Genomic DNA, 26993 nt, shown 5'->3' with positions numbered 1-26993 from the left:
TAAATATATAACTTTCATCAAGTTTAGTCCTTACCCATCAAAGGTTACGAGCCGCATGTGCGGAGAGCCAAAATCAAAACATGCATTAATTCAAAAACTTCAGAAATTAAATAAAAAAAAAGTTTTTCTAACTGAAAGTAAGGAGCGACATCAAAACTTAAAACAAACAGAAATTACGATCACACCTGGGAAAAACAAAAACAAATACACACGCATCCGTGTTCTATCTTGTGGCAAAAATACAAAATTCCACATTTTTGTAGATAGGAGTTTGAAACTTCTTCAGTAGGGTTCTCTGATACGTTGAATCTGGTAGTGTGATTTTCTCAGGCTTGTAACTTCTGATGGGTAAGACTAAACTTGATAAAACTATATATTTGAAGTCAGCATTAAAATGCGATTCTTTTGACTGGTATCAAATTTTTTTTAGTGTTTCGGTTATTATTGAGCCAGATCGCTCCTTAGTACAGTTCGTTACCTTAAATTGTTTGACAAAAAGCTGGAGGGCAACTATGCCTCCTCCCCCCTTTATATATCAAAATCGTCCGATCAAAACTATGAGAAAGCCATTTATAAAAAAAAAAATATTCAAATTTCGTTTTATTTATTCATGTGCGGTGAGCCAAAATCAAAACATGCATTAATTGGTGCATCCCTGTGCTCAGTCGAGGCTTCAACCCTCTCAGTTAAAGTTTACTCTACTTTCTATAAACAAATCAAATACGCTGATTTATGGTCTTTTTTCTCCAATCCAGACAGTTTGCCAAAATCGATGTTATGTTTTAACTTGATCAGTATTTTAGATAACTGCTATCAGACAAAAATTTATGTTTGAAATTTCAAATACAAAATCTGACCAAAAAAGAAACGATCATATATACCTGTTTGATAATATTGACTGTTTACCGACCATCTCTTGTTTGTAGAAAAATGTGATTATCCGTTTAACCTTAAATATAGACCCAATTTAAGAACGGACCATTACTATGAATGTCCAATAACCTCTTCATTTTTTATAATATCATAAATATTTTTATCGGGGGGCAGCTCTCGGAGCAACTTGAAAACTATAGGCGGGGCCTCCGTAAAGAAATGTTGAAACATCGCTACAGATAAGTTACGGATAGAATAGATGCCATATAGTTTGTATTCGACTTAAATGTGACAACATGCTTGAACAGAATAACGAATCCGCGTAGTGGCCAGCTCTTATAGCCAGTTCTTTGTCTTGTTTTCTTCTTTTTAAAGCCCTTAATAAAAACCCTGGTCTTACAGACGACAGAAATGAGTATCCATCCCGTTTTTATGGCACTTGGTATTAACCAAGTGCCGGTTATAGTTTATAACTGTAACCGTGGGGGGGGGGGGTTAATTCGGAGAAAAATGGAAAAAATGAAGTATTTTTAACTTACGAACGGGTGATGAGATCTTAATGAAATTTGATGTTTGGAAGGATGTCGTACCTCAGAGCTCTTATTTTAAATCCCGACCAGATCCGGTGATATTGGGGGGAGTTGGAGGGGGGAACCCAAAATCTTGAAAAAAGCCTATAGTGGACGGATCGGGATGAAACTTGGTGGGAAAAATAAGCAGAAGTCCTAGATACGTTATTGACATAACCGGAACGGATCTGCTCTGTTTGAGGGAGTGGGGGGGAGGAGGAGGGTTAATTCTGAAAAATTAGAAAAAATGAGGTATTTTTAACTTACGAAGGAGTGATCAGACCTTAAATGAAATTTGAAGTTTGAAAGGATATCGTGTCTCAGAGCTCTTATTTTAAATCCTGACTGGATCCGGTGACATTGGGGGAATTAGGGGGGGGACCTAAAATCTTGGAAAACACTTAGAGTGGAGGGATCGGGATGAAACTTGGTGGGAAAAATAAGCACAAGTCCTAGATACGTGATTGACATAACCGGAATGGATCTGCTCTTTTTGGGGGAGTTGGGGGGGGATGGTTAATTCTGAAAAACTAGAAAATTGAGGTATTTTTAACTTACGAAGGAGTGATCGGATCTTAATGAAATTTAATGTTTGGAAGGATACCATGTCTCAGAGCTTTTATTTTAATTTCCGGTCGGATCCGGTGAAGGGGAAGTTGGGGGGGGGGGGTGGAACCTGAAATCTTGGAAAATGCTTAGAGTGGAGGGATCGGGATGAAACTTGGTGGGAAAAATAAGCACAAGTCCTAGATACGGGATTGACATAACCGAAACGGATCTGATCTCTTTGGGGGAGCTGGGGGGGGAGGGGAAATTAGAAAAAAGAGGTGTAACTGGTGTTTAACTTGTGATCGTATCTTAATGAAATTTCATATTTAGAAGCACCTTGAAACTCAGATCTCTTATTTTAAGTCCCGACCGGATCCAGTGTCATTAGGGGGGGGGCGGAAATCTTGGAAAACGCTTTAAGCGGAGAGATCAGGATGAAACTTGGTGGAAAGAATAAGCACAAGTCCAAGACAGGTGACTGACATAACCGGACCGGATCCGCTCTCTTTGGTGGAGTGGGGGGGGGAGTAATTCGGAAAATTCGAAAAAATGAGGTATTTGTAACTTACGAATGGGTGATCAGATCTTGATGAAATTTGATATCTAGAAGGATCTTTTGCTTTAGAACTCTCATTTAAAATCACGACCAGATCCGGTGACATTGAAGGGAATTGGAGGGGGAAACCGGAATTCTTGGAAAACGTGAAAATCGAAGTATCTTACGAATGGGTGATCGGATCTTAATAAAACTTGATATATAGAAGAATCTTATGTCTAAGATGCTCCATTTTCAATTCGAATTGGATCCGGGGACATAGAGGGCTGGAGGAGGGAAAAAGAAATTTTGGAAACCAGAAATCTTGGAAAAGGCTTAGAGTGGAGAGATTGGGATGAAAGTTAATGGGAAGAATAATCACAAGTTATAGATACTAGATTAACATAATTGGTACGGATCCGTTCTCTTTGGGGGAGCGGGGGGTTGTTGATTTGGAAAAATTAGCACAATTGAGGTGTTTTTAACTTAAGAACGGGTGACCGGATCTTAATGAAATTTGATATTTAGAAGAAACTCATGTCTCAGAACTCTTATTTCAAATCCCGACCAGATCTGTTGACATTGGGGGGAATTGGAGCGGGAAACCGGAAATCTTAAAAAAACGCTTATAAATGCTCTAGATACGTGATTGACGATCCGCTCTCTTTAGGGGAGTTAGGTGGTGGGGTTCAGTGCTTTGGCGAGTTTGGTGCTTCTGGACATGCTAGGACCATGAAAATTGGTAGGCGTGTCAGGGAGCTGTGTAAATTGACTTGATAAAGTCGTTTCCCCCGATTCGACCATCTGGGGGGCTGAAGGGAGAGGAAAAATCAGAAAAATTGAGGTATTTTTAACTTACGAGTGGGTGATCGGATCTTAATGAATTTTGATATTTAGAAGGACCTCGTGACTCAGAGCTCTTATTTTAAATCCCAGCCGGCATCAAGCCTCTGATTTTCCTTTTAAAGCAATCTATTGATTTTTAGAATTTTGCTTGAGCTCATACCATATGAGCGCTTGGCTCTTGGCTCTTCCGACATCGTCACGAGTACCAAATGAGCTGTTAGCTCTTGTTTTTATTGGTGGTAGCGCTTAGAACGCCTTGTTAATTTGAAGCTACCTATATAGGGTTTTTTCTTTACTATTTAATGTGTTGAAATAAATAGGATTTATTTGCTAAATTAAATAAGTTTTTGTTTAATATCTTCTTTTATGTTTGTTTTCAGGTATGTGAAAGTTGTAATTTGTTAGAATCAACAGCTATTTCTAGATATTGAAAATAAATATAATCTCATTGTTTTTTTAATCTTTTTTTTTATAATATTATGGAGTCTTTAAGAAGTTATGTTCTGGGTTAAACCGGACTTACTCAAGATTTTTCAATTATTTTATTTTATCCCTGTTCTGCTTTTATTTAGTAAAATAATATTAAGTTTCTTATTAACTTCTTTGTTCTAGTTTTAGAATTGCATTGTTTTTATATTTTTATTTTTCAGCGGTTGTGCTGAGAACGCCTTTGTAATTTGAAGTTAGCTCTATAGGTTAGTTCTTTACTGTTTAACATATTGAAATAAATAGGCTAATTTAAAAATAATGGATATGGGTATATATACAATACCTTGAATTTTGCTTGTTTTCAAGCATATTAAAGTTATTAATTTAAAATACTTTTATTTCTCTTTTTTTTTACATAGAATGGAGTTAGTAAGAAATTGTTTCTTTTATCTCTTTGAGTTACAGTCTTTTTTCGAGGTATATGCCAGGTGAAAAAGTTATGCAATAAACTGTGTTTGCAATGGAATACTTGTGAATTGTTTTTATTATCCTAGTTGTCCGTAAGCATTTCAGCTAACACGTGGTCAGGTAAGTATTTATTATTAGCTTTTACCGATTACATCTGGGGTAAGTTAAGCTTAGCTGGATTAGGGCTGCTCAAGAGTTGTCTGAGTAATCATATTTTCTTTTTTTTCCAGATATATGTCGGGTGTGTAGGTCAGACGGTACACCCGAGAGACCTCTATTTCATCCATGCCTATGCACTGGTAGCATAAAATATATTCATCAAGAATGTTTGGTCCAGTGGCTAAGATATTCCAAAAAGGAATTCTGCGAATTATGCAATCACCAGTTCTCTTTTATACCTAGTGAGTAATTTATTCTTTTTTATATACAACTAAACAACTCTTGTATACAACTTTTGTATACAACTAAAAAGTCGCAGTAGCACGGAGCCACCCGAGGTCAGTACAGCTGCGTACGCTCCTTTTCCACCCTAATCTGTTCCAAGCTTCACTCTTTATCTCCTCCCAAGAATTCCCAATTTCCTTCAAATCCCTCCTTCTGACCTCTTTCCACTCCATTTGGGGACGAACTGCTTCTTGTTTGTTCCCGTAAGTAAATTGTAAAAGCAGAAGTAGTAATAATAGTATCCTCAAAAGTGTCAACTTAATACCCCCAGTTGTTCTCAATATATTGCTGAGGTGTCTAATTGGCAACCATTTAACACAATGCCTTTTGATTTATTTTAAAACAACATTTAGTTTCAAAGTATAGTGAGCCAATTGCATTACTATGGGGGTTGACATGCCTAATATCCCTAAAGACATATTTGCTGAACCATTCTACTATGCTGAGGAAAATGAATGTCTCAAAATTTTGACTGGATGCATCTGGAAAATAAATGGGCTTGAGAGAGCGGCTGCTTGTCCTCCAATCTCTTGTTGGTCTTAAAAAAGGCACCAGACACTCGCGTTGTAATTGGAGTGCAAGGGGGAGGACTTCCCCCTTCATATATCTAGTAAAACATTTTAAACAAGTAAGAACAAATTAAAAATATTTTAAATGTAGTTTGTTTTCACTAAATTGCAAATTTTGTACTAACCTTGAGAAGGCATGGGAGTTGTCAGCCCTACTCATGTTAATTTTTGCTCGTTTTGAGTTTGACTTGGTAATTTATTGCATGATTTAAATAAACAAAATACGTTTAAAATGTTTTAACTTTTTTAACTTTAATAAATTGAAACTTACTAAAATTTTAAGGAATATATATATAATATATATCAGTATATGTATACGAAACTGACAATCCAAAGCCATTTTTTTCCAGTAAAGTGCAAATTATGTTCTGGTCTTGAAAAGGCATAGGAGTTGTCAAAGAGATAATTCTAGGCCTTTCAACTACAATAAACAAAATGAATTTCCCAAAATTTTGATCAGATGTGTTTTGGGGAGTAATCGGCATGGGGGGGGGGGCTTTTTGCCCTCCAATTACTTTTGACTAATAAAAAGGGCACTAGCCCTTTCAATTTTCAATCGAATGAGCCTTTGTCGAAGTTTCTACGACAGCAAATGGCCATCTCAAAATTCCTATCCCATGCATTACAGGAAAATACGAGGTTTGGCTGAAGTTTGGGTTATTCACCTTTCGGTCTCTAAATCTCAAAAAGGGCACTAGAACTTCTGATTACCAATCCATTGGGCCCCCTCCTAAGTTTATACGATCACCCGTTCTGTATATACCTTATATGCCCCCAGGGCATAACTTACCTTGCCCTGAGGGCTGTGGGGGGCCATCCTCAACGGCATAATTTTCAGTCCTTTCAATTAAGTTGAACAAAGCGACCATCTCAAAATTTTGATTGGACGTGTTTGGGGAAAAGATGGGCATGGGAGGGGTGTTAATTGTCCTCCAGTCACTTTCGACTATTAAAAAGGGCACTGGCGCTTTGAATTTCCAATCGAATGAGCTGTTTTCGAAATTTCTACGACAACATATGGCCATCTCAAAATTTCTGTCAGATATATTTCGGGAAAATACAAGATGTGAGGGGAGGGGGTATCCACCCCAGATTATTCTTAGTGTTAAAAAGGGTACTAGAAATTCTGATTATGAATCCAATGAGCCTCCTCCGAAGTTTGTACGACCAACCTTTCTATTTATACCTTTTTTCCCCTGGGCATGACTTTTTCACTCGTTTTGTCCTGGGGGGTTGCCTTCCTCAAGTACATAACTTTCAGACTTTTCAATAACGTTGAACAAAACGGGTATCTCAAAATTTTTATTGGATGTGTTTGGGGAAGTGGTGCAATTAGGAGGGGGCTAGTTGCCCTCCAATCAGTTTTGACTATTGAAATGAACACTGCCTCTTTCAATTTCCAATCGAAGATGAGAAATTCAATTTCAGCAATGAGTTGTGTTTTCGAAGTTTCTCCGATAAAAAATGGCCATCTAGAAATGTTTATGCATTTTGAGAAAATACGAGGTGTGATGGGGGGGGGGGCATCCGCCCTCTGATCACTTTGAAGTTTAAACAGGACATTAGACCTTCAAATTACTAATCCAAGGAGCCCCCCTTCCGAAGTTTATACGACCACCCTTTCTATATAAACCTTAAATGACCCCAGGGCATAACTTGCAACCCTTGCCATGAGGAATGCGGGGAGGAGGGGTATATTCAAACACATAATTTCTGGACCTTTCAACTGCGTTGGACAAAATGGCTATCTCAAAATTTTGATTGAATGTGTTTGGAGAAATGGTGGCGTCGGAGGTGGGCTAGTTGCCCTCCAATCACTTTCAACTATTAAAAAGGACATTAGCCGTTTCAGTTTCTAATCGAATGAGTCCTTTTGGAAATTTCTATAACAAGCCCCTCCGATGCGAAGTGCCCTCGCATAAGACCAAAAAATAAAATAATACATTAAGCCCATATCGCCTCTTTGGCCCTTTAGTCACTTCCGACTATTAAAAAGGGGACTAACCCTTTTAAGTTCCAATCGAATTAGCCTTTTTTGAAGTTTCTGTATAAACCCTATATACCCCCCGGGCATAACTCCTCAGACATAATTTCCTGACCTTTCAACTACGTTGAACAAAACGGCTATCTCAAAATTTTGATTGGATGTGTTTGGGGGATTGTTGTGCATGGGAGGGATGTTAGCTGCCCTCCAATCACTTTCTACTATTGAAAAGGGCAAAAGTCCTTCCAATTTCCAATCAAATGAGGCCTTTTCGAAGTTTCTGCGACAACTTCTTCTGTACGAAGTGCCCTGGTCTAAAAGAAAAAAAAAATACATTGTGCCCACATCGCTATTGCGCTGCCTATGATTTTTCTGTGCCAATTTATAGCATTTAATGTGAAGCAAATAAGAATCTGATACTCACTTCACAGCAAGTGGAAATGTTTTTCTCTAAAAGCTCGGAAGAAACTGATTTGTCAACAAAAGAAATTAGGTTTTGAAGATCTTCCTGCTTTAGCTCTTGTTGGTGTTTTAGATAAAGCTAACTAAAATGCCTCTAAAGTTTTCCTCTTTTAGTTTACTCACCGGATATGCCAAAACGTTTGCCAATTAAAGTAATTGTCGCCGGCCTAGTGTCAAACTTAGCAAGAGCTGTTCGCTTTTGGATGCACTATACCCTTGTAGCACTTGCCTGGCTTGGGGTTGTACCACTCTCAGCCTGTCGTATTTACCGATGTCTCTTCACTGGCTCTGTTAGTTCTGTGCTAACATTACCACTTGATATGGTTTCAGGGTAAGAATCACTAATTCCTTTGCTTTCGTAATATAGCTGTATACATGTCTCTACAGTAACCCCCATGATCACAGGCTGTGTCATATATTTTTAGACGCAATAAGTTTTCGTCTATCTGGGGATCTGTATCGATTTAATATAGAGTCTTATACAAGTATTCTTGTGCTTACAGTAATCCTTGTGATTACGGGCTGTGTAATAATTTTTTAGAGACAAAAAGTTATCATTTATCCAGGGGTCCCTTTTATGAGATCCCTTTTTAAGAGATCTGCTTCAGCAACGTAATCAAGTTTTTTGATAAATCTGTAAAACCGCTAGATTCATTCTTTTCGTTTATCCTGCGTAATTTAGGTTTAATTAATTGATTTTCATGAATAAAGTTGAATTTAGGGTTTTTGTTTACATAGATATATACTTTATTTGTGACCCCTTCGGAAACCCAATATCTCACATCTACAGTAAAAAGTACTGCCACAATTGTAAAAAGAAGTAACAACAGCAGTAAAAGATCTTAACCGTAACAACAAAACGTGGTAGAATACTCATGCTGCTGAAAATAAAATTACAAACTAAGTTATAAGCATTCAAAAAATTAATTAAGCATTATTTATTTAAAATAATTAATTAAATTAATTAAATAATTAATTATTAATTAAATAAAGCATTATTAATTTAAAATTATTAGCATTCATCATCTTAGAACTCAACGATATTCATTAATTGAATTGCTTTTAATAAGTGATAAATCGTTATACTAACGACTGTGTAAGTTTCCAAACATTAACCAAGGACATGTTGATTGGAAAAAAAGATTAACAATTTATATAAGCATCATATCAATGTTGAACGAGGAAAATAATAATTGGTGTATTCAAATAGGGTGTGATGACAATTTTCAACAACACACAAGCGGAGTGAAGTCTTTTGAAGTCTTTTTTGATTCTATGTAGGAAATGATTTAGATGTCTATCATTGGTTATAAATCATGCTAAGTACAGTGGGGCTAATTTGGGGGGGGGGGGTTAAGGAAGGGAAAATTGGTTGGAAAATTCATTAAACTAATTGAAAAAAAAAGTTTCATAAAAATTGAGTGTGGAAAATAATTGACCCCGTCCCCCACTATATATGTAGGAAAACTCATATTTTTGGTATTTTCACTGAACAATTTTTTTATATTTTTATTGCAAAATAAAATTGTCCCCCTTAGAATTGAAAGAGACACTTCCCCTCAATTATAGTTAATTCACGCCACTGCCTTGGGAAGTGGGTGGGTTAAATTTTTTATGAGAAATAAGATCATCCTTATTACGAAAAGCGTTCATTATCCTACTAACTACGGCTACTAACTAAATTTTCAAAATATACGAGCAGTTACAAATTATAATAAATATATATATATATATGTATATAAAAATATATATATATATATATATATATATATATATATATATATATATATATATATATATATATATATATATATATATATATATATATATATATATATATATGCTGAATTTTAGCTCATTGTCAATATTGACATCAAGATCTTGCTCAATATTTACAGAGGAGAGTGGATGCCCTAAGAAAAAAAAAGAGTGACAAGGATTCAATTTCCCAAAGTAAATGATCCGGCAATTGACAACATTCAATTCAAGAACCCAAGTATCAGCCTATTGACCAAGCAGTCCAAGATTATTTTTAGAGGGGGTGCATGATCATCACAGGACAAGGCTGGTTCAAGAAGCTTCAGGTCGTCAGCATAGAGAGTTGATTTACTGCTGATAATAGAAGGAGCATCATTGATGAAGGTATTAAGTGGTTTAGGACCCAAAACACTTCCCTGAGAAACTCCACTCAAAACATGCATAGAGGAAGAAAGAATACGGTTACCAGTATCATCAAATAACTGAACACATTGACATCGCAAATAAGCAAAGTATTTACTTTATTTTTAAGCATTTACATTGAGATCTCAATTGATTTAGTAAAAGCATTTCCTGATAAGTTATCAAAACCTTTATCACATGTTTATAATACAGCAACTAGAAGTGGTTCATTCCTTAAGTGCTGGAAAAAAGGATACATTACACGTATACAGAAGAAAGGTGTTAGTTTGGATTTTATGGAGTCAAAGACGATCCTTGAACTTATTGATGAACAACAATTCGGAAATGTGAAAGGTTTATCAATGAAACATTACCTGGTCAGTCTACTCGATGCTGTATATAAACTACTTGACGAGCCATATACCTGGCTCAATCTCCTTTTAATTGATCTCCAAAAGGCTTTTGAACTGGTAAGCAATGTTTTAGTTGTAAAATTGCTGAATGAATTTAATGCCCCCATTTTCTAGTCAATATTATTGCGTCTTTTCTGTCAAATAGTAGTCAAGTTGTGAAGTACAAACATTTTTATTCTGATTCGCTCCCTATTTCTTGCGGAGTTCCGCAGTGTACGCTTGTAGGTCCTTTCCTTTTTTTTAGTAATGATTAACAATCTTGCTAATGAATCAGCCGATCGATGGAAGTTTGTGGATGACATGTCATTGCTCGAAAAGTGTTGAAGAAATATTAAGACCAGTGCAGTGGAAATTCTCGGAAGACGTTGCAAGTGAAGCAGCCCAGTCAAAATGAAAGTGAATTCCCATAAATATAATATTATGACCTTTAGTTTTCTTAAATCAAAGCCATCATTTACAACTCCAATACCTAATGAAATAATTACGACAAAAACTAAACTCTTAATGGTCACACTGACTAGTGATTTGAAATGGGAGGCCCACATTTGCTCTATTGCTAAACAGGGTAGTGCATCTCTGTCTCTCCTTAAACTATTTGCTAAATGCTCATGCCCAAAAGCATATATCCTCCGCCTTTATATATCTTTTATCCGTCCACAGCTTGAATATGCTTGCCCGGTGTGGCATTTTGGTCTTACGGTGGATCAGTCCAATAGACTAGAAATTATCCAGAAGAAAGCCCTGAAAATTATTTACGGTCAGGGCAAAGTACCTTACATTCTCCTCCTTAAGGAATTCCGCCTCCCTACCTTGGCAGCCCGACGTGCTATTCTGTACCAGTTTTTGGAAATATTCTGCGTCGTAACCACACTTTCAATGTATTCTTCCAGCTTCTCATTGCCATCCAAAGCCCCGTTCGTCGTGATCAAAAGCACAAAAAATCCCGGTTCTAAATCCTATTGATGTAAGAACTGAGCGTTACAGGAAGAGCTTTGTGCCAGTATTTGTTAAAATTATAAATAAATGAAATTTGTAATGCATCACGTTAATGTGTCATTTATATTGTTAATGTGTTAGTTTTGTTGTTTCATTTTTATCTGACAGGCCAGTTGGATTCATCGGTGTATGTTTTTATAACGTACTTATATTTTTACTTATGCCCTCATTTTTATTCATTTTACTTATATTACTTACTTTTGCTTATTTTACTTACTCATTTTTATTTATTTTAGTCATTGTACTCATTTTATTTGACAGGCCAGTTGGGTTCATCGCTGTAGACTATGTTTTAATATTACACTTATGTACTTATGTTTTCTTTATATACGATGCAGGCTAGCTGACAGAAAGCAACAAGTTCGGCAGTTTTTTTATGTTTTGAGAGTTTGCTTGTTAATAAAGTACTATTCATTCATTCTTTCATTAAATTCATAAAGAGAATCAAATTTCTAGAGCAGGGATTTCTCTTCAAGCTTGACTGCACGTAATTTAATTGCAAGTCGCTTATGAAAAACTTTGTCAAAAGCTTTAGAAAAGTCAAGCAGATTCTTGTCAGCAGGCACCCTCATTTCAAGCAACTTAGTGATGTGGTCATATGATTCAAGGATATTGGTATCAACAGATCCTCCTGAACGAAAGTCATGCTATGAGCCGTGCTAAATATTATTCGCCTCAAGATGTCTAATAACTGCAGAATTTATTATTCTTTCAAGAACCTTAACAACCGATGATGTCATACTAATAGGTCGATAAGTATCGGCAAGGTCCTTTCTACCATGTTTAAATATAGGAATGATGTGTGCAGTTTTCCAATCCTGAGGTAGTCTGAAAAGATTCAATGGTAACTTGGACAGCAGGGAAAGAGGTTTACACAAAACTGTACGACATTTATGAAGGATACGTGGGTGAATGCCATCTGGAGCAGCAGATTTATTCAGTTTGAGGTATATAAGTTCCTTTAGCACTTTTGTATCATTGATCAGAATTGGTTCCATTTTATGTAATACATCATATAAAGGAGATGTGGGATAAACAATACTGGAATTGGAGGAAAAAACAGATGAGAATAATTGGTCGGAAATTTCAACATTCAGCACAGAATCAGCAACTGATTCACTATTGTGCAGAATATCTGGGACTGTGCGTCTACTGCTATATTTTACAGTGGCATAATGCCAGAAAGATTTAGGGTTATCCTTAACATCCTCAGCCAATTTTTCCTCAAACCTTTTCTTCAACTCCTTTATTTGGTTAGTTGTCTGATTACGATAAATTTTGAAAACTTGATAATTTTCAATGGTTTTCTTTTTTCTGTAGCGATTCCATGCTCGGTGTTTTCTGTTGATTAGCTTACTTATTTTGGTAGTTAAAGAAGGTAAACTTTTTGCCTGTTTTTTCCAAAAGATTCTGGTGCCAGACTTTTCAGCATGCAAAACTTCTGTCTTTACATTAGACCAACTCTCATCAATGTCATCAGTAATAAGCTGTTCCCAGTTGACGTTGGCAAGTCTTTCGGAGACTAGAGTGTAATTGACGTATTTTGTTGCTTGGAAGGAGGTTGTTTAGTAGGCAAACATAACTCCAATATAGTTACAACATGTTCGCTATTACCTACAAGTGTGGTTATTATATTTTTATTAAGAAGGTCAGTGTTGCTGAGAATAACCAGATCAAGAGTGTTGGAAACTTGACCTTCCCTGAAACGAGCTAGCTATGATATGGTTTGACAGAGGGAGTTATCAGAGAGGAGAGACAAAAAAGCAGAATCTCTACTACAAAAAGAGCAGAGCAGAATCTCTACTACAAAAACCGAATCCATCAGTCAATTGGATTTCAGGAAGGCTAAAGCCCCCCAGAAGGACAAGATCATAACTTGTCAAATCGGACATCATATGTGATAACATAGCAGCCAAATTAGATGCAGAGTCCAAAACACAGGGGCTTCTATAAACAACCCCCACTACAATTAAGATTGTTTGATTGTGTATTTTTTTTTTACCCAAAAAGACTCAATTCCATCAGTAGTCAGAGATTTAAAATGAATAGAAACTAACCTTTATTCCATCTCCTACATATAACCACATGCCTCTGGAGCAAAGTGGGGAATTCAGGTTAGAAAGGAGTTGGTAACCATTGATTTTGATTTCAGCAGGCGATAAGACTGACAAGGTGTTTTATGGTAAAATTTCTGTAATCGCTGCAACATCCCCTTCTTCTGTTATCAAAGGAAAGGAAAATTCAGAAAGTTATAAAATACCCCTCTCCATTAACTTTTGTGCGTTTCAATTCCTCAACTAGAGCTCTGTGCTTTGTATGATCTTCCTATTGGCTATCACCATAGAAACTGATTGATCCTTTGTTTCAAATGATTTCTGTATTACTTGTTTTTTAAATTCAGTTGGTTTCACAGAGAAAAAGCAAAGGAGGGATCGGCTACCAAAGGGTTGATGGCTATTTGAAAGTCTTTACTTTGACTGGGGGAGAGGAGCACCAATGTCAACTCCATAAGTGTGTAACAGATAATTGTACGGGAAAACCGCATCATCAGTCTGGGGGAGGGATTCCATAGGCAACAATATTCTAACGTCTTTCAAAACGCTGACGCTCTGAATGTGCTATGTGACGAGCGTCAGTTTCAGTTGAGACTGACTAGTCAACTGACTAGTGGTGGCAAACTCCTTGAGATCTTCCCTCAAAAAATTTAAGGAATTATCCATAACAGAAGCTAGCTTTGCTGTCATAGCCTGCTCACTAAAGGGGGGAGGGGAGGGTTGACTTTTAGGCTGGATAAGACCATGAACAACTAAGGGATTGCATCATCTTGCTTAATAATTTGTATTCGCCAGGGGACAGGCCCAAAAAATCGCCACTCAGAGACGTCACACTCTATGTCTGAGGACCCCTCATCCAATCCTGTAGAACAGGCAGCACACCTATCATGGCCTTTAACTGGGCTGATGTGTTTGCGCTTTGCCTTGCTGGACATAATAAATTCAGCTAAATCAGGCTGGTGAAACTAAATAAGTCTAGGGTAGGCACTAGGCTCACTACCTTGGCAACTCAAAATCTCCTCTAAAATCTATAAAATTCAACAAAAAAATACTTCTCTGTAACAACTTCTCAAGCTGTCACTAATTCTTAGAATTAAGGTAAATACTTCTTAAGAGTTAAGGCAGGCATTTTGTATTGTTTAATTTTTAGCCTCTATGCAAATACTTCATAACAATCATCACTGACTGGAACATATTGGACAGTAGTCTCCCGTTTTCTTTTTGATTATAAGCCAAGATGGCTTGTAATCTGGGACATATTGGACACTAAAAATCTAAAAAAATAAAAATCTAAATAAATCTAAAAAAGTCTTGTCTTCAAGTTGAACTTGTTTCAAAAAGACAGAATATTCTACTTCACGGTATACCAGCTGTTCAAGGTGGTAACTCAGAAAATGCTACTCGTGAGCTTTTCTCTGAATTAGGAGTCAGTAACGCAAATTCAATGCCCTTCGTCAAGTGCTATCGTTTGAATGGAAATAAACCACCAGGCTCTAATACTAGGGCAACGTCTAGGACTACACTAAAAGCCGGGCCAGTTTTCGTGACTTCGGTTAATTTAGCTGATAAAGACGCTATTATGAAAAATTGTGGTAGGCTGAAGGGATCTGGAAAAAGTATCACTTCCGATCTCACGCGTGAATTGGCACGTCGTAGAAAAGAACTGCTATCTTTCGGCTATAATCTGCGTACATCATCTGACACTTCAACTAGAGTTGCTGAAACCCGAGTAATAACGAAAGGGATTAGTGTATGGATTGAAGCGAAAAAGTCTTCAAAGAGTAAGACTTGGTTGCGAATAGAGGACTCATGTTTTGATCCCTTTAAACTATCTAGTAATGCGACCTCTGTGGTTCCCTCCCCCGCTGTGATAGTCGGAGGTGATGAGTAATATGTGTGATTTGTTCATTTTTTTTTAGTGATTTGTTTGATGTTTGTTAGTTGTTGTTGTTTTGGGGTTTTTTTTTCGTAAGTTATGATATATAAATTTTTCTCCTGGATTGGGAGATTTAGTTATGTTTTTGTTGTTTTTCATTTTGTATACAAGTCTTTTTCTTATTCAAGTTTTTTGTTTTTGGCCTTTATTTTTTCTGTTTCAGTTTCTTTTTTCACAAAAAATGAGTTCATCGTTCTGTTTGCCTAGTTGCTGTCCATATGTCATTGTTATGAAGATGCCAAGCTGGGTGGTGGGTGGCGCATGATGGATCGTAGTTTGTATTTTTTTTTTTAATTTGTCTGACTCTAGTTTGGGTGACATCTCCTCCTTTGGTGAGCGACTATCTCATCTTCAAAATAACCCAATTGATGTTCTTAGTTTGATAAATAATTCAGTAGGTCAGTCTAACAAATCACCATCAAATCCCCATTTTTCAGTTAGTAGTAAATATGTATCTGATTTAGATCGAGTATCCAAACGAGATGGTAGATTCTCTGTACTTCAGCTTAATGTTCAGGGTCTTTGCTCTTCGTTTGATGAGTTGAAAAAAATAGTGCGTAGTGGCCACCCTGACTTCATTGGTCTTTGTGAGACTTTCCTTGATTCAAAAAACGAATCTCTGTTGCATCTCCCTGGGTACAAGATGGAATATTTGAATCGAAGTAGGATGGCTAAAGGTGGCCTTGCTGTTTATGTTTCGGAATGTCTTCCGTACTCTGTTAGACATGACCTGTCAAGAAATGAAGAAGGAATTTTTGGATCCATATTTATTGAGATTAAAACCCAAGCTAAAGCTTTGATTGTTGGTAATATATACCGGTCTCCTAGTGGGTCTGTTCCCTCTTTTCTCCAGATTCTTGATGAGGTCTTGGAAATAATCCAACTTACATTCATGTGAACTTGTAATTATGGGCGACTTCAACCTTAATTTGTGTGACCGGAGGCCATCCTCGTCCTTCGATTTTCTTTCGACAATGCTCGCTTCTGGAACACTACCTTCTGCATGCATTCCAACTCGCATAACTAACACTACCGCTTCTTTGCTTGATAATATTTTTTCATCTTTGACGTTGGTGCGAAATTCTATATCGATGAGTGATATCTCAGACCATTTTCCTGTTTTTTCCATGTATGATTTTTCCGATTCGTTGCCAAGGAGGAGCCAAGAAGCTGGTTTTTCCTCTTTAAAATTTAATGATCAGGGCTTGCATATTCTTAGGTCACGGTTGGCAGGTCGTTCGTGGAGTATTTCTAAAAATGGATCTGACATAGATTCTTTGTTTAATTCGTTTTATGATTCTTTGAAAGAAGTTATCTTTAATACATGTAATGCACCCCAGTCGAATCCAGCATCGAAAAGAACAACCCCTTTGAATCCTTGGATGACCCCTGGACTTCTTAAAAGTTGGAGGAAGAAAAATTATCTTTGGAAGGCTTACAGGTGCTCTAAGCCATTTTCGCGTGATTCTCGGCTTCAACTTTTCAAAGCTTATAGAAGAGTTTACAATTCGCTTTGCCGAAGGGCTAAACCGTTATTTTATCATAGAAAATTCTCTGCGTGCGGTAAAGACATTAGGAAGACATGGCAAGTAATCAATTCTGTTATCAGGCCATCTTTTCTGCCTCCTTCTGTCCCTTCAAGTGTTGTGATTGACGGGAAAAATGTAGAGGGTGAGCTAAAGTTCAAGATGTGTTTACTTCCTATTTTGCTAATATCGGCAAAACTACAGCCTCTTCTGTAAGTCCTTCTTCTTCTCTACCTGATTTTAGGTCTTATCTAGGACCACCTTGTCCTAAATCAATGGCATTGGAACCTGTCTCTGAAGCTGAAATAGCCAGAATTGTCAATTGTTTGAGGAGTTCTTCATCCTCTGGCCCAGACCGTATTCCAACTAAGGTTGTCAAGTCCATTCTTCTTGCCATCGTCTGTGCCTTCACGAGACTTGCCAATCTTTCTTTTGAAAATGGTGTCTCTTAAGTGCTATAAAGCGTGCTTGTGTTATTATTTTTTTTAAAGGAGGATCAAGGAATGATCCTGAAAATTATTGTCCCATATCTCTTTTATCAGTGTTTAGTAAAATTTTTGAAAAAGCTTTGCTTTCTCGACATCTTGATTTTCTTAATTCTAAACTCTTTTTTCATGATTTTCAGTTTGGTTTTAGGGCCAAACATTCAACTGAGCATGCATGTGCAACTCTCTTGAATTATTTAGATTCAGCTCTTGACTCTGGTTTGATACCTGCTGCTCTTTTTCTTGATGTTCGAAAAGCGTTTGACTCATTAACACACAAGATTCTTCTTCTGAAAATGTCCCATATTGGAATAAGAGGGAATGCTTATTCATGGTTTCTATCATATTTATCTGGTCGAGTCATCTCGGTTCATCCGGACTTTTCTAATCCTTCTGGAATAGAGTTTGGTGTTCCACAAGGATCTGTCATTCGGCCGATACTCTTTTTAATCTACGTCAATGACCTTATTAATGCGGTTAAAAATTTAAAACCTACCATTTGCTGTCGTCTTTGTCAACCAGTATCCGTTACTAGCTGTGACAAGAGTTTGTCCTTACCGGATACACTTATTGCTTTTGCTGATGACAGTACTCTTGGCACAACTGGTAGAACTGAGTCTGATCTTCGTTCAAGGATGATAGCCCTTTTTGAAAGAGTTATCCAGTGGTTTGATGTAAATTATCTTGCCTTAAATGTCGAAAAGTCATGTTTTCTCATTTTCTCCAGAGTCTCAAAGGCTTGCCCTGATTTAAATGAAATAAATGTATCAAGAGGTTCTCTAAGTAGACCTAAGGATCGTTACGTTCGATTCCTAGGCATCTTGCTTGACGAAAATCTTTCGTTCAAGTATCATATTGACCTGATTAAAATGAAAGTCTCCAGGAGTCTTGTTATCCTTAGAAAGCTCAAATATATATTTCCAGGGTCGATTCTTAGACTCTTGTTCTGCAGCCTAGTTCAGTCTTATATTTCATATTGTTCTGTTATTTGGATGTCAACTTTTCCCTCGTCTCTGAAGCCACTTTCAAAACTTTATGATAAAGCAAGGACTCTTATTCAGGAAACTAACCGTTTTTCACTTAAACCCTTGCTTGATTTGAAATCTCTCTATTTTCTTTCTTGTTCTTCTTTCGTTTTTTTACAGTTGCACGGCCATCTTCCTGCTGTCCTATGTAATAATATATCTTTTGTTTCTGATCAATCGACTTATCATCTCCGCACTTCCAACAATTTACTGGTTCTTCACACACCGTCAGTGAGGTCTGACTTCAACCCTCTGACAGCTTGCAACAGGATCTGGAACACGCTCCCAGAGTTCGTACGAAGCTGCCACTCGTTTGGTATGTTCAAAAATTATGTTAGATATTTTCTAGCTAGTAAATAATTTTTTTTGTTGATTGTTTTTTTGTTTTTTTTGTCTTTATTTTTTATTCCGGTTTCCCTTGGAGTTGATGTCTCTGGATTGAGTTGGATATTTAATTGAGTTGGTGAAATCATGTGCTACCCCCTGCCTAGCTTGTCATTTTTTTGGAGATTATTAAGGTGGGCGACTCAATTTTTGGTTTTTGTTTATATTTTTTTGTTGTTGGTATTTTTTTCTCCCCTGTTCTTTCCCGGCCATTGAGCCTTATGGGGGAGATTGTCTTGAAGTAATTTTTTTGTTTATGGATTTTAATGTTAAATAAAGAACTCGGAACTCAGAAAGAACTAACAGAGAAATATTGGACAGAAGTCTCACGTTTTCTCTTTGATTATAAGCCAAGATTGAACAATCTGATCCTAATTCACTAGTTGTACATTGGAAACGGAGCAGGAATGATGTTTCGTCACGATAAAGAATATAACAAACATCACACAACTGTGTTATGTTATAAAGGTGTTATACCAGGTAGACGTTACGGTTTGTCAAACATAACAAATATTTATCAAACATAAACAAACAATTTTGTCAAACAACAACCAAGATTTGGTTAGGTTATATCTTGGTATAAAGTAATACAGCATTAGCATATATTAATATATCATGCATTTTAAAAGAAACAACACGGATTGGATCTCATAAACTACTTGAATTTGATTTATGCAGAATGGACGTATTTTGAGACTGTCTTTTAGGAATGTATCCTAATTTTATTTAAAGAAGAAAATGTTCATAAGATATATCGTTTTGAATGTTGAGGGGTAGATAACTGCCGTGTTTAATCAAGGCAGATAACCATAGCCAGAACGTCGCTTTCACAACGCTTTTTTCGTAAAACCTACCATAGATTGCTGGAACACTTCACTTTCCGCAACGTAAATCTATTTCAAATCTTATGTGGAGCTATTTCAATGCTTTTTTGTCATATTCTATTCCAACTTTGCATTTTTGGGAAGTTGACATTGTCACAAGTATATGAAGATTTACCAACAGCAATAAGTTGCCTGATGCCACTGCCCCAATGAACATCTCTTCTCATTACCACTCTGTTGGAAATCATACGTTTTTCTTGGGGCTTGGGGAGGTAATTTCGTGTGGCCTAACCTGGGATGTTCTTCAAATTTCAAACTCTTGACAAGTCATTTATAGAATCATTCTTGAGTAAACACTGCTTGTCCATCTTGAGTATATGTCGAAGCAAGCATTCCCTTTACGACATACTGAGTTGGATCAAAACGTTTTGATCATAATAAATTGTTTTTCTACCTGTCCCTTTTAGCTCAGCGTCCTTAAAATGCTGCTTGTGTTTCTATGTAGATTATAATCTGTGTTTATGTACCTGTGTAGCGTAAATTACTGTGTAGATTATTATTAATTTATGTTTTTATGTGGATTATTTCTGTAATGCACGTAGGACAGTGGTTAAACAATTTCGGAAATTTTAAGTTAAACTTTTCAACGACTGTAGATTAAAATCTGAAAGTATTGAATGATTTTTGCTTATGAATTTATCTCTATATACTTCAGTGAACTGTGTTCGAAAATGATAATAATTAAGTTGCATTCATACATATTTTTTTGTCACAAAAAGCGAAAAACAAAAATTTATATATTAAGAAATAAACAAAGCCAAACAAGGTCAAATTTCTTTTTTATTCAGCGGCAGAGAATTACCCTCGTTTGGTTCTGACTTTTCCTTAGTACATATTTTTTATCATGTGTCATGTATTGCTTGTGAGGGGGCTCAAAACGAATTTATATATTTTCTGTAAGTTCGGTTCGCGATGTAATTTATTTAAAGAAAAGAGTGAAGTTGAGAATTACACGTACGGACTCGTGTGCTTTTTCTCCCTTTCATTTGTCAAAATGCATCCCACAAAAACATAGTGCGTCCTATTTGACATCATTGTAAGTTATATCTGTACACAGGATAAAAAATGCCAAAATGTGTAATTTTAGGAAAAAATATGATGCTCTTCTGTCGAAAAGCCTTCCCTTAAATCTTTTCCTATTGGTTCTTTAAATTGAATGCTGGTCACTTTCTTGCTTTCTCTAAAGTTAGACCCTCTGCAGTTTCTTTTTTTTTCACTATCATAAGCCTTTAATATTAATTTTGTATAGTTTTGCGTATTATATTATATATTTTAGTTGTCTTTTTTTTTTACTGTTTTTATCGTTTGGTAAATGACGACTTATACTTATTGACGACACGACTGCCTGTCCATGGATTATTCTTTATGGTTGATTGTGTATGGTTATGCTGTTTGACCTATGTGATTGTATGGATGAGTAGGGTTAAGGCCTCATTCAAGTGCTGATCTATATTAATCACTAATGTAGGAAAACAGTCTTCCTTTTCTCCTTCTGTCTTCCTTTTTTTTTTTTTTTTTTTTTTTCCTTTTTTTTTTTTTTTTTTTTTTTTTCTTTTTTTTTTTTTTTTTTGTGTTTGTGCTGTTGCATTGGTGATTTCTCTTTTCATAATATATATATATATATATATATATATATATATATATATGTATACATATATATATGTATATATATATATATATATATATATATATATATATATATATATATATATATATATATATATATATATATATATATATATATATATATATATATATATATATATATATATATATATATATATATATATATATATATATATATATATATATATATATATATATATATATATATATATATATATATATATATATATATATATATATATATATATATATATATATATATATATATATATATATATATATATATATATATATATATATATATATATATATATATATATATATATATATATATATATATATATATATATATATATATATATATATATATATATATATATAATACAGTCTTCCTTTTCAAGTCTTCCTTTTCTCCTCCTGTCTCTTTTTTTTTATGTGTTTGTACTGTTGAAATGGTGATTTCTCTTTTCGTTATATATTATTTTTATATATGTGAGATTTGCAGCAAGATAAAGCAGTGCTTTAAATTCCAGCGATAACCTCGTCAATGATGTACTGTACGGCTGTGTTGTTGTTTTATGCGCCCTTTGTGGCTTTATTGGTATCATGTGGCTAAGAGAGCAGATTCTCCATGGTGGTGGACCTGATTGGCTTGAGCCAGATCCAACTGAGGTATCTAATTTAATATATTTAGACATGGTGTTATTTACTTGAGAGAAAATCATTCAAGTATAGAGTGGCTATTGATTATGGACATTAGGGTGATATATAACATGTATCATTGTGTGGTATGATTAATCTTTGATTAATATGGTCATTACGGTCATTAATTTTGGGGTTACAATCTTAGTAATACTTTCTGATCCAAAAATTGAGGGGTGACATCACTCTTATTTGTGGTATTTTCTGCTAAGTTATAAGCTAATCCCAATTTTTAAAATAATCAACCTACATTTCTTCTATAATCAAAAACCCAAGTTATTCTTGCTTTCAGATTTTTTTCGTATATTCTATTCCTTTTTATATTTTTTTTTCTTTCTATATCTTTGGTATTTTTTTTATCTGTTATTTTCCTGCATTGGAAAAGGGAAGTGATTTTATCTAAGATAGTTTGTTTTGCTACAGTTGACACTTGAGCTTCAAATCACATAATTACCGTGTAGTCCTTGGCTTGTAAAAAAATGTCATTTTGTCTTGTCCTGTTTTAAGGAGTGGTCAATTTTCTATTTATACTTTTAGGAAGAAACTGCTGTGGTGAGAGAACAAGTGGGAGGTGCGAACGCAGAAGCTCCGCCCCTAATACCACCGGATCCTCAGGCGGTACAGAACCCCGAACGAAATGCTGCTGAAGAGAATGCTGCTGAAGAACCGCAAGCACGCAATGGTTTGCATTGTGACAATAATTTTGTTTTTTTACCATATTATTTCCCGTTCCTCCTATATACAACTAGATCCCTGATTTTAAGAACTGGTTCGTTGAAAATCCGACGGTAGTTATAGCTCTAATTGCTTCATTGCTTAGATTCAGTCAGCTCTGTCAGTCTTATACAAGGTTTGATAGTAAAAGTTAAAGCTAGGTAAGTTTGGGTTAAATTAGATTATAAATCTTAGAAATGCGTTAAAAACTAATCTGTCACCATCGAACCTTGCATAAAACCAAAAAAAAGCTTACTAAATCCAAGGAGAAAAAATGGAATGTCGACATTCTCCAAAGTTTGGTTTTTCACGGGAACATATATATTATCTAATATGACTCGTTGCTCTAGCTGACTTCGGGACAAAACAAAAAGACAAGTCACAAGGTTTTTCTATAATTTCAGGGAAATTAGATGTTGACTTTTAGTTTTCTGTCGTTTATACGGATCTGTTATCCAAGCTCTACAAGTTATGCCACGACCGCTCAGTCAATTCAGAATAGTTCGGCCTCATAAACTAAAAAGTTTATAATGGACGAGATAGGCTGATTCTCTATGGTATCGAACCCCCCTTTTTGGCAAAAATCGCCCTTTACACAGATTATGCATAAAAATGACATATCAGATACATGCCCGAAACTCAACAAATCTGATGGACAGATTTCGGATAAGTTCCTTTTAAGATTCTCTCACTACAAAAAACTAGTAGAGTCTTGCCACTCATCTCTCTCAGCACACAAGTAAATGAAAGGAATGAATTGCCTTCTAGCCCATAACTTTATTCACTTGTTTATCTTTAATTTTTAGTCCTGGTGTTTGGGGATTTTTAGTATTTGCTTTTTAGTTTTGGTGGCTTTTAGTGACAGTGACTACGAGACAGTTACTGATTTTTTTTTTATTATTATTATTAATTTTCTTCGATTACTTTGCGATATTGGCGAGATCATCTAGTCAAAAAGGTCACTGCTTCAGTGGTTTCTCGTTCTATTGGATTGATTCTGACCTGACGAACTTGTTGAATTTTGTTTTCCTATGAGTAAATGGCTATTATTCTCTTAAGAGGATTTTTTTGGTCCAAGTTTAAAAAAAAAAAAAAACCATGTACATATTTCTTATATGCGAAATCTATTAAGTCAATGTGGTTTGTCATTGTGGGGACTAAGCGACCCTTATTTCGAGGGAATATCCTTTATACCATTTAGCGTTAACAGTTAATCTAGTGTTTTAACCGTAAATAAAGAAGATCTTGTTAATTTTTCTTCTTAATGGCTTGTATATACATTCAATATTGACTCATCTGTTTTACTAATTTTAAATGAATCAAAAATGTAAAGGAAAAAAATATTTGTGTACATTTACGGCTTCTGAACGTTAGACATTCTAAACTGTTTGAATGGTCAGTCACATTTCAAGTTGCCCTCTGCTTTCCATATATAGTCGATTTTCTCCCCGAAAGTTGTCTTTCTGAAAGTGGCTCTTTCATCAAGCCTAAATTAAAAGGGCTTGTCTTTTTTTCAAAAATGAGTTACAAAGTTGGAAAGATTCGTCAAGTTGACCTTTCAACTTGAATCCTTCTGAGACATATGTGATGTATTGACGCCTTTTACAGTTTCGTTTGAGGCTATGGTGTATTCGAGGTTATGATTTAGTTCCTTTTTGGAGTCTATTTGGGTGCCCGTTTGGAGCAATGTAATAAGCGTTTAAGTTTGTACTAAAGATGCATTACATGGTGCTTGCAAGTACGAAATACAATAATTATCATAAGGGATAATTATTGGTATTTCAAGCAATAAACTTTAAGAATAATCTTCGAGCAGCTTTCAGTTTGAGAAATTCAAATGATTTATAAAAAATTCTTAGTGCCACAAGAATGTGGTGATACTTATTATTTTGGCATAAAAGTAATTTTAAATTTGTTTGATTTGTCACTTTTTTGTTTTAGTGCTAAAAGTAAATGTCCTTGCCTTACCTTGACTCCCATCTAACCGGGTTGGCCGACTCAGGTCTTCTTCTTTGATGTCATAATGACATTATTTTCGGTAAGCCTCCCTATTTGTCGCAGTCCTCAGCAGTACTGGGAATGTGTTATAAATTAAACGTAATTTGCCAAACTGGTAAAATGCAAAAAAAGTTATCTAAAAAAGAATCATCACCGCCGAAAAAAAAAGACATGGCAATGGTAGGTTCATACCCTTGTATCAGCGAAAAGTATAACCATGGGCCGCCACCGAAAATCTAACAATATTTCAATATTCTCTTACAAAAATTCCCAATGTTTGAAAAAAAAATCCCAATATATTATATAATAATAATACGAAGGTCATTCGGCAAATAATTGTTCTAGTTTAGAAAATCAGAAACGATATATTCAATCAATCCAGACTTCGGTAACCTCAGAATCCTCAGTGCCAGTTGTCCACGTGTCCCTTCAGTGTTCTGATTTGTATTCTAGCCTCTAAAGATGTGCTATCTATCTAATCCTACCATCTAGCTGGATATTGTCGGTTGTAACAATGATTGTATATATCACACACAGGAAAAGGCTTCGGCCTCTTCCTAGCAGGAACTAGTAAAGAACGAACCACGTTGTCATCAATTTTATCGAAGCCGCCCATTAAATTATTTCGAAGCCGCTTTCTAAACTACGTTTACAAATTCAACAAGAAAACATCTAAGGGAATCAGGTAACATGTCAATCATATTCAATCAATTATGGCATCATATTCTTGTCAAAAGATACGTGCGTTACATCATTTTGTTTATGAAAAAGCAGTGTTTTTGTGACCATATTTTGTTTGTCGTTTAAAATTTTTAAATTAGAAAAATGTGCAGCATCAAACACTTAAAAGGAGTTTTAACTTTGCCGACTTTCTGTGCCAGAACCCTTGTGTAAAGCCAGATTACCAAGTCCTGATTTACGAGTAGGTCCACTATGCCCCGCCTTGGGGCACTATTCCGAAGGGCGTAATAAATTATCACTGTGTGATTTTTTCTTAACAAAAACTGGACTGATATGATTTATCGTCAAAATGCCAGTTGAACTCCACCGCCGCGCTACCTATTCACAGAGAAGTGATTTTAAAACAGCACAGGAATTCCGTGGCCACTTACAAAGTGCCAGATGTCTATCAAGAATGGAGGCTGAGAGTTCAGTGTCACCTCTCTCTTTCATTACTTTAGGCTTATCAGTTGCGTCCTGTTTAGTGCTTCTACTATCCCCGAATTTTTGGGAATTTTCCCAAAATTCGACCCTGCATAAAGCTGTCAACTATTACATGAAAGGCTATGTTTATCCAATATTTTGTTCGTACGCTTTTTTAAACTTTGTTGGTGTGGCAAAAGATATTTTTGACTGAAAACTTGTATATCTCTGTTCATAGGTAACAGATTATAATTAATATCTTATCATAAAGGAAAATGTCTAAAAATTTGGTCTGGGAAGAAGGCTAATTACGAGAAATAGAGTTGCAATATTTGACCTTTTATTAATTTTTTTAACCCTATTCTGCCCCTTTTTCTAACCTATTTATTTATTTTGCCCTTCCCCTTTTGTTGCTTGGAGTTTTCTTAAGAATAAGGTACAGAGTGAGAATCGTTCTTATATTATATTAGAACTAATTTGTTTGACTAATAACACTTATTTCTTCTCAAAGTAATAATTTCCAGTTTTATAGGGGCCAATGAAGAAGCAGGATGGAATCCAATGGATTGGGAGAGAGCAGCAGAGGAGTTGACTTGGGAACGTTTACTTGGCCTTGATGGCTCCCTCTTATTTTTGGAAAATGTATTTTGGGTGGCCTCCTTAAATACATTGTTTATTCTTGTGTTTGGTGAGTTTTTTTTTTTTTTTTTTTTTATTTGCTATTGCCAATGTTTCCTCCTTTTTCGAAATGCAAGGAGCTTTACTTTTTTCGGCTAATTAAAAGTGTAATTTTTAAGCCATATTTCGATATCGATCTATACTATTTGTATCTGTTATTTCTTAATAATTTGTTCTTCTATTTCTTGTGACTTTTTTCATGACTTCTTCTTTAAGTGGTTCAGCAATTTATCCCTTGCACTTCTTTTGTAAATGGTAACAACTTGACAAAAAGAAGAAAACTACTTTGGATTGTGTTTGATGTGAACCAGTACAATGTTAGAGACACTAGTATATTTTAGGATGAATTCTCCCCATCTTGTTCACTTTCTTTTCCCTCCCCACCTGCCTACCTTTTCCTTCACCTCACACCCGTACTAAAAGCTACTATACAGTCTGGATAGAACCTAAATTTATGGAAAACAGTCTTGAAATATATGACTAATTATGAAAAACCAAAGGTAGGCTGATGCTCAGGTTTTCATCGTCATTTTAAAAGAAA

At 35.5% G+C, this 26993-nt stretch overlaps 1 protein-coding gene across 1 annotated transcript in view; it reads left to right on the top strand.

Annotated features, from left to right (window-relative positions):
- The window catches only part of LOC136034546 (E3 ubiquitin-protein ligase MARCHF6-like), a gene marked incomplete in the record, with an annotated part of 64307 nt that overhangs the window by 12364 nt on the left and 24950 nt on the right, over positions 1–26993 (top strand). Inside the window, 5 exon segments of the mRNA XM_065715777.1 lie at positions 4500–4670; positions 7843–8059; positions 21751–21889; positions 22457–22601; positions 26307–26462. Of these exon segments, the coding sequence (XP_065571849.1) occupies positions 4500–4670; positions 7843–8059; positions 21751–21889; positions 22457–22601; positions 26307–26462 (828 nt within the window).

This window comes from Artemia franciscana, chromosome 13 (genome assembly GCF_032884065.1).
Source record: "Artemia franciscana chromosome 13, ASM3288406v1, whole genome shotgun sequence".
NCBI classification, from domain to species: Eukaryota; Metazoa; Arthropoda; class Branchiopoda; order Anostraca; family Artemiidae; genus Artemia; species Artemia franciscana.
The sequence above is the reverse complement of the archived record's forward strand: the minus strand, read 5'-3'. Positions and strand labels throughout refer to the sequence as shown.